The sequence below is a fragment of the Lissotriton vulgaris genome, chromosome 3_1 (genome assembly GCF_964263255.1).
Source record: "Lissotriton vulgaris chromosome 3_1, aLisVul1.2, whole genome shotgun sequence".
Lineage (NCBI taxonomy): Eukaryota > Metazoa > Chordata > Amphibia > Caudata > Salamandridae > Lissotriton > Lissotriton vulgaris.
The window spans coordinates 1,426,490,066-1,426,505,064 of record NC_141689.1 but is presented as its reverse complement, the minus strand read 5'-3'; the positions used below and the strand labels follow the sequence as shown (position 1 = coordinate 1,426,505,064).

At 40.9% G+C, this 14,999-nt stretch overlaps 1 protein-coding gene across 2 annotated transcripts in view; it reads right to left on the bottom strand.

Moving 5' to 3' along the window:
* UBA6 (ubiquitin like modifier activating enzyme 6) overlaps window positions 1–14,999 on the bottom strand; it is a 1,035,692-nt gene that overhangs the window by 798,059 nt on the left and 222,634 nt on the right. For both annotated transcript variants that reach the window (XM_086961917.1, XM_086961916.1), the window contains exons 9-10: window positions 9,404–9,527; window positions 2,225–2,328 (exon numbers count right to left, since the gene is read on the bottom strand). In XM_086961917.1, the coding sequence (XP_086818043.1) occupies window positions 2,225–2,328; window positions 9,404–9,527 (228 nt within the window). The remainder of the gene's footprint in view (window positions 1–2,224; window positions 2,329–9,403; window positions 9,528–14,999) is intronic.

Below are 14,999 nucleotides of genomic sequence, written 5' to 3'. Positions count from 1 at the left end.
TGTGCACTTTGAAAATACGAAAATAAAAATAAAAATCTATTTTTGTAAAAACATTTGCCTCTCTCGATTTACTTCACTACTGGAGCTGCCTCTACGCTTTTTCAAATCTAGTCTGGTGCCTGGGTATTATTCTACAGATGAAGAATCTGTGGTAGTATCTATTAGAATTAAATTACAACTGCACACAATAAAAAACAGATGTCTGACAGCCCCTGAAAAAGAGACCTACGTAAGAAGGTCTCTCTGTGCTAAACAATGTAACTATCCGTCCTATAGTGCTTATCCCCTAGTTCATAATCTAAAACAAGTTCCCACTGTATTTGTCACAGGGTTTCATGATGCAAAGACCCCTTTTACTATACCTTACAAGGGGTCTGTGTTAACAATGCTTAGTTATAAGCAGTGGAACTCCTTCATAGGTGGGCTAAGAACTGCTGCCATCAAATGCCCATTGATAAGATGAACAAAGTGGCAAAGCCAAAGCGTCACCTTCCTGTCAGTCTCAAACTGAGCACTAAGTCCACCACTTCGCCCTCAGAGTACTGCTAAAGAGCAGTCTGAGATGTAACCAAGGGTATCGTAGGTAAGAAACTGAGAAGTCAGCAAAGCACACTACAATACACAATATATCAATGTCCAGGCACAGCATTTACTCATAAATGAGAAACTTCCCTATTTCATGAACAACTAAATACTATACATAACATAAAACAATGTACAGTTTGAAAACAGAATTCTCTAACTCCTTCTGAACTATAGATCTGTGTGAGGAGGAGTCTCTGTGCTAAATAGCATAAATTATCTCCCTTTTAAGTGTCATATGACATGGACAGCATAAACCCCCACCCCGTTTTATTTGTTACAGAGGTCATAATATAAAAAAAAAACTTGCTGCGTGTGTCAGTGGGTTCAAAATGTAAAAACCCTTTTCTACTGATCATCATTGGGTTAGCCAATGCAAAGCCACTGCATTTGACACAGGATCTGCGTTAACAGTAACCCAGTTATGAGCACTGGTACTACTTCAACAAAGGAAGTAACACAACTGCTAACCGATCAAATGCCTGCAGAGAAGATCAACAACATAGGGATGGAGCCAATGCTCCTCTCTCAGTATTACTCTCAGTATTACTTCTAAGCTTTTTTTAGTGATTACATAAACTCTGGATAACAGCTAAAGATGAGTAGAGTATAAGGGGTAAACAAGGGTTAATCCCTGTCCAAAATGGGGGGGAAATGCTAAGGTTAGGGTGACAGGTAAAGGAGAAATAGGAAAAGATGTGCATTAAAGGAAGGAAGAGTCATATGGAAGAGGGGTTTTGGGGAACCTGTAAATACATAGAAAAAAATAGATTTCTGAGACGTATCTCGAATTCCCCCCAGACTGCAAAATTAATGTACACATAAAAAAGATACAAACCAAGATTATGTCATTAATCCTAAAGTGATTAATTATAAAGAGAAACAGAAAGAACCATCAAAGTAAGATGGGCCCGCTACCAACTCTATCATAACAAGCTAAATGTTGGTTACAATTATAACAAAGTAAGAAGTAAACATCAAGGATTTCTGTACTAGATATATATTTCTATAGACTGCAGTTGTGAATGTCTTACCTATCAGAACATTTCAGAGCTTTATCATGAACTCAGCAAACATGACCAAAGAAAAGCATGTGGGTGATTCTATGGCAAACATACTATCCTTCTGCTTTGAAGAATTAATGATTTTCTCTTTGTACACAGTTCTAACATGAGGCTTAAAAGGGCCATTTCACTTAATAGAGGTATAAACTGAGTCATATGTTACAACAACATATATAATTTGAGAACAATACAAACTCTTGAGTACATAAGTCAGATGCATGACAACCAGGAATTATAGTATGTGCCAGTGAGTGGTGCGCTTAAACACATTGTCTTTATAACGATAGTTGATGGTCTGCAAATGTACATGATGGCCATGGTTGTATGGTATGACCAATAAAACTACTACTAAAACCCTTTTGAGAGGTGTTTGTCATCATCTGGAGACTGATCGGCTCATGAAAGTTTAATGCAAACGAGTTGGATACATATTTGTAAATTAAGTTGAATCTTTATTTAAATCAACACCAATGCATAGCACCTCTTATCTCTACATAGTATTTCGTTTTCCAAATTAAATATGAATGTGCATTACTTTTTCAGACTGAGTGGTCAACATAGCTGAAAGCAACACTTACAAAGTGAAATGTTTTTGGAGTTTTAATTTGAATAGCAATCCCTCCATGTTGGTAAGGTTCCAAGTCTGATGTATTCCCTATGCTGAAAGAATAAGGCGACACCACTGTAAAAACATAAGAAATACACAATTAGAAAATGTGGATTTACCAAGTGCCAAGTTTTATTTAAAACAATTTTACTTTAAATTTGCTATAAAAAACAGACCTACAACTAGGATTGAATAAAGTATGTGCTCACTCCACTAATATGAAACAAGTATACATTAATTTTTACATAGCTATGCTGTTTTTATGACACTGGATATATAGAGCATTGGGAGTGGGTGCTTCTGTTAAAAACAAGCCCACATATGTGTATACGTGCTTCAACATTTCTTTTTGAAGTAGAAGCAGATGTTAAATGAAAAGGTGCTCTGTTTCACCAAAATCAGGAAATGGTAAACAAAGGATTAGCGGTTGATTTCATTAACTCCCTTCCCATGCAAACCTTTAGAAACCCTGCACCTGGGCCGAAAACTGCATTATATGTCAAAAAGATATCTGAAGTATCTCAAAGAATCTACAGGCTGAGTAAACGGAGGATCCCAGAGGAGAGAAATGGACCCTTTCTCTTGTATCCCCATTTTTGGCTGGGAGAATATCAACAAGAAGAAACAAATGGTTGGGAGTGATATGCAATACACCAATTACCAACTTTAAGCCGGTACTTAAATCGATGCTTCTGTTCCAAAAAGAAGCTTATCAGGAAAAAGAATTTTGGATGCTCGTCTGGCATCAGATCTATCTACATCTGTCAAAAAAGGAATGCATGTGTGCAATCGATCTATTAAATGTGTATTTTCACATCCCAGTAGCAAGGCACCACAGAAGATTCCTCCAATTCATTGTATGAAGCAATCGCCAAAAATACACAGTTCTGCCTTTTGGCCTCAAATCTGCTTGCACACATTCTCTTAAAAATGCTATTAAGAAGAGCCTCACAAGTAGGTCTTGGACAATAAAGTCCTAAGCAACATCTTCAGAGTGTGGGGAACCCCATATATAGACCTCTTCAAGACGGCAAAGCGCAGTAAATGTGGAGACTTCAGATCCAGGATACCAGAACCAGGGTCTCTTGCAAATGCCCTTTTGATCAGGTAGGCATGGCCATTACTTCACTCTTTTCTCTTCATCCTTTCTATAATACTAAACCTGCTGAGATATTCAGCAAAAATTGTATAAATAGCGCCGAATTGGCAGAGGCAGTGATGGTAACCAGACCTTCTGCAAAACCCATGAATGACACCATACACAGACTTTTCTGTAAGCATGATCTGCTGCCTAGACTATAGTGACAAATTCAGCACCGACTGTAATGTCACTGAATTTAGCAGCATGGCTCCCTAAATCAGAGAGTATAATCATTTCAATCATCCATCTGATCTGCCTGAATGCAGATCTTGAGAGAAGCAAAACGACCAGTCACAAGATTGTGCTATTCCATGAAATTGAAACAACTCAGCAAATGGTTTCAGGATAGCAGGCATAATCCAATTGTCCGTCAGAAGAATGTTATTTACCTTAGCTCCTTCATTTAGCCCAAACCAAGCTCCAATTCACACATATCAAAAGGTAATCTAGCCACTAATGCAGCCTAATGAAAAATCCACAAATACATTATCTTTTTTTAAAATGTCTGTCATCAAAGATTTTTTTAGAATGACTCAAGACTCAAGAAAGAATCCCCATAATTCGATCTCATTCTCCCAATATAGCTGAATATTGTGCTGTCAAAGATGATGGGCCGCCCTTTTCAGCCAAAACAGAAGACTATATTGCAGCATCTCTCCTGGAAGCCAGCATCACTCATGGAAGCCAATTTTTCTAGTTGCCATCACTACTGCCAGCAGAGCGAGCGAGCGAGCTGCTAGCTTTATCAGAGGTTAAGCCGTACTCAGTTTTCCACTCTAGTAGGATGGCAGTGAGAACACATCTTTCATTTCTTAATAAAGTTGTTTCGGACTTTCATATTAATCAAACTGTTGCTCTGCCTATTTTCTTTCTCAATGGTTACTCATCAGCATAATGTGTCCTCCAATCACTAGATAAGAGAAACCCTATTTACTTTCATCTAGACAGAACAAATGACCTGGGAAACAAATCAGCAGCTGTTTGCTAACTATAGCTAAACCAGGCAGGGTTTAGCCACATCCAAAGAGCCAATGTGTTCAGGAGTCTCTTGAACTGTATAGTAGGTCATTGCTAACGGCTAATCTCTAGAGCCAACATTTACTCTATTTAATTTGTATCACACACACCGGTAAAGGTGTCTAAATGGGGTGGTAGATTTGATTGAAATGTAAGCGCTGTGATAGTAAGGATGCAGAATTGATTCCCATGTTTTTCACATGTCCAAAGTTAATAACCTTTATACAGGAAATTGTGAGATTCCTAGGGGTTGTAGTCCACACAGACATCTGATTCACACCTTCTTTGTTGATTCTGGGCATACCTTGAGGGGCAGACAATGACGAAATATACACACAGGAATCTGGTCTATTCTTTATTGCCTCAGCTGTTGCCCAAATCTGCATAACGGCAGATTGGATACGTCTTGATCTTCCAACATTTTCAGAGTAGAGGTCAAGATTGTTAGCAATTTACCATATTGAAACCTCATTGTATAAGCTTAAAGGACATAACAAACAGTGTAGAAAGGTGGTCTCCACTAACTTCTTGGATGGAGGGAGTTTTAGAATAAGACACTGTCACTTTATAAAAAAGAGTTTTCTTAATTGATGAGCCTCCCAAATAAGTTTAGCCTTCTTGTTTGTGATAGAGTGGGGTCTTATCTGAGAAGCTGCTGCTTTATGACTGTGGTAGAATGTAGTATTCGTTTTATTGCTATTTAATGGGATGGGCTTCTGCCGGTACAGTGGATGTGATCAATTGCTGGGGTGGAGAAGAAGAGTACAGTATTATGTCTGTTAAAAGTTGAGGATCAATTCTTGCTGCGATGGTTTCGACCCCTATGATGATGCTTTTAGCTGACTAGCAGAGTGATTGCTGCTACATCTGATGGATTGTAACATTGCTAATGTATTTCCTTGTGCTGCTCTTTGTGCTGATTTCGGTCTTTGTATCTGTCTGCTGAATACCATGTGGTCTCTTTTTTTTGCTTACACTAATAAAATTAAAAATATATACAAATCTAAAAAGAAAAAGAAAAGTTAGTTCCCAGAACAAGGTAAACATAAAGTTCTTAACGCACACATCCCATTTCTGCAGGGCTTAATGTTTAATGTCCCTAGAGTTCTCCATATCCTCCTGCTCTTGACCTTGTAAAGACTAACAACCAGTGTTAGGCTTCCAGCAGTCTCCAGAGTGTGGGTCCCTAGTCCTCTTGGACTGGCTAATGGAACGTTTGATTTCCGCAATTATTGTTTAGCACAAATAAACCGTTATTTTCAGATTAGAAAAAAAACCTTGCCACATCCAAACAATCTATTGCTAGACGGATAGCAGTCTGTATTATATTATTCTACTTATAAGCAAACAAACCTGTGCCATGGAAACCTAAGGCTATCTCTCCCAGAGGAAAAACAGCAACAAATACTTGGATTAGAAATATACCAGCAGCTGATATCTGCAAAGCAGCAACATGGTTATCAATCCATTTATTCACAAAACACTACTGCCTAGATTTAGAAACATAGGCTGATGGTTTAATTGACCTGAAACCCTGAGAAATCTCTTTAGATAGAGTTAGGGATTGGAAAACAAATATTAAAGAAAATATATCTTCTCTTTCACTGTAAAAAATAGAACTGATTCTGTGAGGAACTGCCAGTAGATTGCATTTGGGTAGGGGAGCTCCTGGAGTCTTAAGAGACAGCACACTTTTTCTCAACTGTTAATGTAAGTCAATCAGGCTGCATTTTTTTTTCTTGTTCTTCTATTTCTTGCTCATCCGATGCTGCAATGCAGGCTTGAAACAGCTCATCAGTTTATTTTCAGGAAAAAAGTTTCTCAGATAGGCTATTACAGGGTTCTGCTCATCATAAGGACAGATGGCACGGACCCTGTGTGGCATTTCAATGGACAATACATCTATGGAAGGTGCTCTGGCTTACATGGAAACAGCAGGGAATTATTTTAACATCTATGGCTGTGAATGAAGATCCTATGACTCAGAATAATAGCAACAATATGGTAGGAGAGAGGGAACGCCTGCATTGTAATACAGCGCTCTTTGGAATTTCAATATGGCAGGGACACTGAATTAGATGGCAAAAGACTAAACCTCCCCAAATAAACTTTAGTATAAATGGATTGGAGTCAATTTCTCCCAACTATCTAAAGCAAGAAATGCACACCAGTATGCTATATTTACTTTCACTGGTAAGGAACAAGCGATTTGCGAACTAAACTTGATACATCTTGGACACAGTTAGCAAGAATGACAGTGCCAACTTGCGTGAAAATTAACTTTTACATTTCTTTGTGGGACAATAAGATGGGAAGACATGCATATGTGAACATGTGCAGCAATTTCATATGGAAGCAATCCCATAGTGGAACTATGGCCCCTGCCCAGACAAATTAAGACAGGTTTTGCGTTAGAATTACTTTAAAATCGGATGACTTCATTAATATTAAGATCAACTGGTTAAACACGCATTTCATTCTAGTCATGCTGGACATCACAAAGCATGTCAGAACAATGATAACTTCTCAATGGTACTGAGTATGTAACACATGAAAGTGTCCCTGGAGTAACAAGAGGAAAGGCTTTATGGCAAGAAAAAGGTCACAAGTTTCAGTAGAATGACAAACTCACTGGAGTGTCTTCATAAGTATAAAAACAGATAGTTATGATCTACACAGCTGCATCTGTCTCCTCCTCACAAAAAACAGTTGACTGAACACATAGAATAGATTTTTGGACCTGTAATCCAGGGGCTTTTTGCTTTTGCAATGGTTTAATCCTCAAGGTCAAATTAAGAGTACCCGAAACAGACATGGCCAATCACTTCAGTAGCCAAGCCCTCAAGGTTAGCAATTTCATAAATGGGGCTTGAATGATGCCCTTCTAGAAGGCCTTGCACAACACATTCCTCACAATTCAGTTCTTCAACAGACTTTAAACATCCACAAATCGGAATGAACGAGGCCAAGAGAAATTAAACAAAGGGATCTGTGAGCAACTCCTCTAACACAATATTGGGAAGTTGTAAGACATATCACTCTACCTGTTTCTTTAATAATGAAAGTGTCCTCTTCTGAGTCCTGACCTTGAACATTCAAAATATACAAAGTGAGTACTTGGATTTGGTACAATTGGTAAACTGATGAACCTAACGATACCCCAAACAGCGAGTATCCATATTGTAACAGTACAACTCATCTGCAACTTGTGGGAGGTACATGAACCAGCTTTGGAGATCTACTTATAAGCTGTTGATTCCCACACCACAGGCCACAACAATGGAATACTTCTAATAGAACCACTGCCATAGTTATACAGACTTCTGTCAAAGAAGCGGGGCTTGAATTCATCCTGTTCTGTGAAATATTGAATTCAAGTGGTATAATACTTCTGCCCTCAAAATACATTCTCTGCAAACAAGCCTTATGTACGACAAGTTCTAAATACAAAGTAATTGTGGACAATCAGCTGCTAAGTGCCTAATTGCACTTTTGATAAATCACAGCCTCCAAAGAGCTAACAGAATGAGGGGGTGGTATACACAAGAGAAGATACGTTTTTCAGCAATCAGAGCATTATTGAGGATTCACATTTCAGAAACTCTTTAGAAAAAACTGATGACTATCTCCCTCACAATCATAAAGGGGGCTAATGTGCAGACTTGAGGGGTTTTCAACGTGGATTGCCCTCTTCAGAAGACATCGAACCCTGGGTGCTCAATCTATCTGCATTGCATGTTATGCTCGCACAAGTGCTTTCAGACGTTTCAACATTAAGAAAAGACCTTTCAGATATGGGGCACTGAAATGGAAAAGAGCATATCTGTTTTCTGAGGGTTGGGGACAAAAACAGGTTCCTAGACCTAAAAGGGTAAAGCACCTTGAGAGTACTTCAGTACTGGGGCACCAATCAATCTGTACGATGTTTGTTAAGGATTTGTCAGTTAAGTGCTAAAACAATTTACAAGTTAGTCATGCTTCTCTTCAAGATTAAGATACATGGACTTGCAATGTGAGTTGGTGAACAATATGGTGCAGACACATTACAGGGCAATATTTGGCACCAATGGATTTTAGAAACGAGATAGCCATTGAATCCTGGAAGAAAACACTTGACAACTGAGTCTTAGATTCCCTAAAGAAAAACAAATCATTATCCTCAATGCTCATAAAGCACCCCAAAACAATAACACACAAGAATCAAAACCGGGACAGGGATTTACTAATGAACTCTCACCAGTGACCAAGAACGGAAGCTAAAAGCAGGCAGTATCCAACAAATCTCATCTCGAAAAGTAGTAAAATGTTCCTGGCTGTTTAAAATGGCCAATACTCTCTTTTACATACAAAGTACAAAAGGTATGTACGCCAAGAGACAATGTTATGTCCAAAACCAATGTCCAATATGGTGCAGTTATGTAATAAATGGCATCAATTACCTTCCTCATTCCTCTAATGAGGGGTCATACACTGTCGGCCCAGTACTTGGAGACCTTGCCTACCAGGATACATTGGTTGCTTAGTTTTTGAGTCCTAACACTAGATGGCTTCTAGCATGATGAATTATTTAAGTAACTACTAAACATTATGACCATAGTTCAGATTTTTTTTACAGCACTTCAAGTCTAAAGCTTTATCTTTATACTGAAAAACCCATTAAAAACACTGAAAGTAACAAAAACGTAGTGAATAAATCGTGCAGCTGAATTTGTTTGACGTAATCAAAGGTGGTCATTACTTACAAGCAGAGAAAGGGATTCCTAAGCTATCATTGCTATTGCTGTGAAAGACGGGCCGGCACATTTCCAACAATCAAACCATGTTCTTTGATTTGAGTATAGAGTGGCACCTGGCTGCATTTCCAACATTTTAATACATGTTAATGTGTATACGCATAGGCTGCACTAGCTTTAAAAATACACAACATTGAATAAGAAAAGAGTTGGGTTGTGCTTCACGGAAGCATTACAACAAGCAGCATTCACACAATACCTGTTATTTGGTGTTTGGATCCATTTAAAGAAGACATGCCATTAACTTCACGAAATGCTACCACATGCCCCGTTTCAAGCTTGTGTGGGTGATTTTCAAGGCAAGTGACAATGCCAGGATCGGACTGAAAACAATGACAATGTAAAAGGCGTGACTCTTGTAATTCATCAATACAGATCTCTAAGGTACAGATAAAGCATTTACATTCTGTGGACGTCTTTATAAAAAAGAAATTATGCAGAACCTTAATAATCCTAGTAAGTTGCTCTATAACAGTGCAGGCTTAATTTTTGTTGAAAAATATTAGCATCCACAATTTTGAAACCCTGTATTTCCACCCAAAACATCATACAGCTTTAACACAAATGTCAGACCTCCCAAAAAGAACCGCATTAAAAAGAAGGTTTTGTTAAACCTTTATTTATGTTGGAACTTGAGGCATCATTGCAGTCAATGTTCAATATTCAGGGCATGCACATCTACGGCAGTAGTAGAACAATGAAAAAACAGCGGTACAGAGCGGTGGAGAAGTGTGGCTCACTGGTTAGAGCAGGCAGACCCTGAAGCAGAGGTCAGACCCGGGACCAGGGTTCGATTCCCGACGCGGCAGGGTGTTGAGCTCAAATGTCCACGGACTCGATAATTCTCGCTTCGGTGCCTGACCTAATCATGGGTTCACACTATGCAACTCTGGGCATTAAGCTTGCTTAATCTCCACAACGGCCCCCCGCGGCGGGATGCCTGGCTTTCACCTTGGGGATGCCCTGTAGGGGCTATCTCACAGGGAAAAACCAGGACGGGTTCCCAAGGCAAGCGCGGAGATACCCCTTCGGGGGTCGATTCTGGCGCTATATAAGAAATGCAATAATAATAATAATAATAATCATTAGGTGCAGGACACCATAACAAGGGAAAAATAGCATTACAGTCTCTCTCGAACAGCCGACGAATAGTGTAGATGTTTGCAGTTGGCTTGTGAGGTCCTTTGCACGGTTGAGGGGCAAGGCTGGGGAGCCAGTAATTCGGGTGCAGTAGGCCCCATATATCAGTTGGTCTGCTGGCCTATGGCAGGAGAGCGCCAAAGACCTCTGAATGTGTGGAGCTGATGGTGAGATCCTTCAGCCATTGTGCAAATCAGGGCGGGGGGGACCTCTTCCAATGCTCTGCGCTTACCCATCAGCAGAGTGAGTACAACAAGTAGTCTATAGGTGTTGGGAACGTTCTTTATATAGCCTAAAAGACAAGCATTTGCAATGCAATGTAAAACCATAATTTTGTTGAGGCTATATATCCAACAGGATACGTATAGAAAGCATTTTATTTCCATAGAATATAGTTCCTAATGTGGTTCCTGCTGCCATATAGTTGGCCAAAGACAAGTTGGTAACAAAACCATGTTTGATTTTAGAACCACAGTGCAATGCAAGGCTTACATACTTTCCTACAGAGCCATCAGTCAATGCTGTAGATAGGCCCTATTTTACAGTAGCTCTAGATGGGCACTTAAGAGCAGTAAAAGGTTGATCAACTGCCTTCCGATAAATACCAAGGGTGGGCAGGTCCAGTGGTGGACTGGGGTTTTTTTTTGGCCTAGGATGTGGAAATTATTCATTGCCTGTGCAGGGGATGACTTCACATGCCATGGCAGCAGGTTCATAATCTAACATGGAGGAGGTGGCTCGCAGACCGGAAGGTACTCTTAACACAGAGGTCTGATGCTGTGGACTGCGCTGGACTCCAGGGGAAGCCAGCCATGAGACAGCACATTAACCTACATTCACAGGCACTGAATCAGATTTCCTGCATGATCAGACTCTACTGACTACTTGTGCACGAAAGAGAACCACTCGCAGGATACGAAACTTCGGTCAAAATGCAGGGCCTCAGAGGCAGATTTCTGGATCTAGCGGTCTCTATAAAGCACATGGTACAGGTAATGTTGGTGTGGCAAAGCATAAATTTTCGAGTGCCACAGTGAATTTAACACTATTGATTAAAAGTGAATTGCAAACAACATGAAAGGCAAATTTTAAGGGGAAGGTGCTCAGTCTCACCTTACAAATAAGCATACTGCAAACCGAAGTCAGGCAGCCTTCGTTGGGATGTGGGCAGGGCCTGCCAAACAAACAGGAAGGAACCACTTGGGAGGACGTCCGGAACTGTGCAGCAGGCTCCATGCTGAAGTCACGGACCCCATCAGAGGGCGGCAGACTGCATGGCACTAGAGGCAAGACGGGGCTCCCGAGTGGTGAGGAGAGCCCCGCGGTGTGCCAAGACACAGCCAGGGAACCTGCACACTGTGCCGGTGAGTAACTGGATGCATTGCCGGCACTCATTCTGTTAGCGGACCCACGCCATGAGTGTGCACATCGGCTGTCTCAAAGAGACGCCGTGAGCGTGCACTTGGCATGTCCGGGCGCCGTCAGATGTGCACGCGTATGGTGCTAGCAGGCGTTAAGATAACGCCGTGAGCCGAGTCGTACGCGTGCGTAGCTGATGTCTTTCATGCGCGTGCACCTGTCCTGTCCAGCATGCTAAGCAAGTCAGCAACAATAGGTCTCACTTACGCGAGCACCGCATGGCACTGCATCGCTAGGAGAGACCTAAAAAAATCAGGGGGGGTGAGATATGTGATTATGTGAATTTCTCAATTTAGTGTGTTTCAGTAGGCTTGAATAGGTGTGCATTCCCACATAAGATCTAAGAAGTCTGGGGCACCGGAAACAGCTGTGCGTTCAATGGAACGTTCTCACTCTTCCTTACGCTATAGGGGGGGATTAGCAGCGACGGATCTTGAGCTTTATTACAGAGTGGCTGAATGCACCCATGCCTACCACTGGATACATCAAGAGATACCCTCCCACACCTTCAAATTGAAAAAGTGGCAGCTGGCCCCGTCCCCCTCCCGAGGTTACTGTTCAATGCCCCGTCTAGGAGAACAAGTATACTGGACTCTATCAATGCTACAAGGCATGCTTGGCATAATTTGCTTAAGAGGCAGGCGAGCACAATTTTGTATGCTCCACACACACCGTTGGAGTGGTGCCATTAACTGGCAGTCAGCGAAGAAAAAGAGGTTGTAGCTGCAATGAGGACGCTTCAAATTACTAAAATAGGCGACTTGTTTTAAGATGGTGTGATTCGTAAATGGGTGGAAATAGAAGTTGAGGGACATATTGCTACTCCACTAGCACGTTTTCATTCTTATAGTTACACATGCTCTCTGCGTACTACTTGGAGACGAGGTGCTAGAGCCCCCAGAGTTTGCCCCCTTGTCTTATATACTGCGAGCTAAATCCTCCACTAAATTAGTGTCCATAATCTATGGCATAATGCAAGAAGAACGTTAGCATACATACACCAAGATGAGACTGTAATAGCAGACTGACCTAGGCGTAACCCTGGATGAAGTCACATGGAGTTACTGTTGTGAATCCACACAGAGCATCTCCTTGAATGGATGACACCGAGTTATATAGTTAAAGTTTTTAAATCGAACATATTACACCCCAGAGGCACTCCATAGATATGGTCTACGGGACTCTGCTGAGTGTGAGAGATGTAGTACTAATGTGTTAGAGTTCTTCCATCTTGCCTGGGTGGGCCTAAATATAGCTAAATTCTGGAGGGCAATATTTACAAAACTTGGTGTCATAGTGGGGTTCCCCTTACCCCGGATCCACTGCTAGCACTCCTGGGACATTCTAGGCACTTGAGAAAAGACGTACGTCGCTTGGTAGATATATGCTTACTAGTAGCGAAGCGCAGGATAGCGATGAGATGGGCCAGGGGACCGACCCCAACAATAGCAAAGTGGATTAGGGATATGATATTTTGCAACACGCAATCTGACCTGTACAGCAAGCTGCTCCCCTCCCACCCAAAAAAAAGCCACCCCAAGGGCTTCTGGAGCTTATTTCAGAGTTATGTAGCCTGCAGTATGTCGGTCACACCGGGATGATGAGAGACAACATCATTAAACGAGAAGTATTGGGGATAGCAGTATTTGGTTGCTCCTGGGTAATTACTACATCATCCTCCCAAAAAAGTATTGCCAGCTGGACACGCTTCCGTAGCCTTTGGATACTTAGATATGGTCAGAGACCTTAGACCAGCGCAGTAGAAGTAACACCTGTATTGTTATGTATGTTTCATAAACTATGTAATCCATTTTAAATGTGACAGCTTGTAATGTATTACAGGATCTGACTGATATTGATGTACACTGAGTTGGTAATCCTTTATGTATCATCTGCGGGGATGTTCCCCTCCTTAAATGTTTTCCTTTTGTATCTAAACAAAATAAATACAAATTTAAAAAGAAGACTGAGGCACCGAATCCAGCATTTGGTATAAATCGCTAAACCATGTCTGGCTAGCGACATGGGGGCGTAGTATATCCCATGTATGATCGTAAGTTGCAGTAGACGTAAGCTGCCATTGAATGAGACTTGTTTAGTCTGTTTGCAACGGTATGTCCAGATTGCAGTAAGAATGCTGAACCCCTGTTCAGTCTCCCATTTATGTTTTGTATTGGGAGGTGGAAGAGTTTAAGCGGGCTGGGGTTTGGTACCACCATCATTAGGAGGGGCCACTCCTTGGGTTCATCAGGGAAGGAAGTGTAAATGAGAAGTATCGTACTATGGAGTCTATTGTACAGTGGTATCTGCATTGCGCAGGGTTGGTCTTAGGACAGAAACTCCCCAAAGGAGAGGAGCCTAGAATTTACAAATAGTCCTCCTATCTTTGTCAGCCCTTCGGCTAGCAGTTGCAGAATCACCCCAGTCTCTGTTGTCATAAGTATTTTGGGATTACTGAATAGATTAATGTGCGGAGAAAACATGTCTGTGTAGCCTCTGTATGTAGCTAGGTGGGACCATATCCAGGCAGCGTGGTTTCCTCTGTGAATTTCAGCACAGAAAAGTATAGTTAAAAGTAGAACCGGAGCAGCCAATCCCGTTTCTAGGTTGCAACTGTTGTTTGTTATGCATCCAGTAGTGGGCAAACTGGGCCTGTGTGGTTAAATAATACCACTCCAGATTGAGGGGCACAGAACCCTCCTCCTAACATGATACAAACAATGTGGTCCCAGATACTAGAACGCATAAACCATGGCTATGTAACTTGAGTAAATACAAGAAATTTATAACAACACTGTTTTTATTCACAACGTGCATCGTAAAAAATCATTCATAAAATAGGTACGTAGTAGATCACATTTGATGCCCCTAAAAAGTTGGACAGGGAAGGGTAGTGATGGGATAGTGAAGATGTTGAATAGGAATTATAACAGTGGTCTCTAAGACCTCAATAAACCAGAAATAATAATTGATTAACACAATGGAAAATACAATTCATCAATTAGTTCAAAGAATCATGCCTCAAACAGAACAGAATCACAAATGATAAATCAGGGAAGAGGCTGAACACAGGAGGAGTGTCGACGTTTCGACCCAAACAGATGCAGGTGTGGTGTTAGGGGCATCAAATGTGATCTACTATGTACCTATTTTATGAATGATTTTTTACGATACACGTTGTGAATAAAAACAATGTTGTTATAAATTTCTTGTATTTACTCAAGTTACATAGCCAT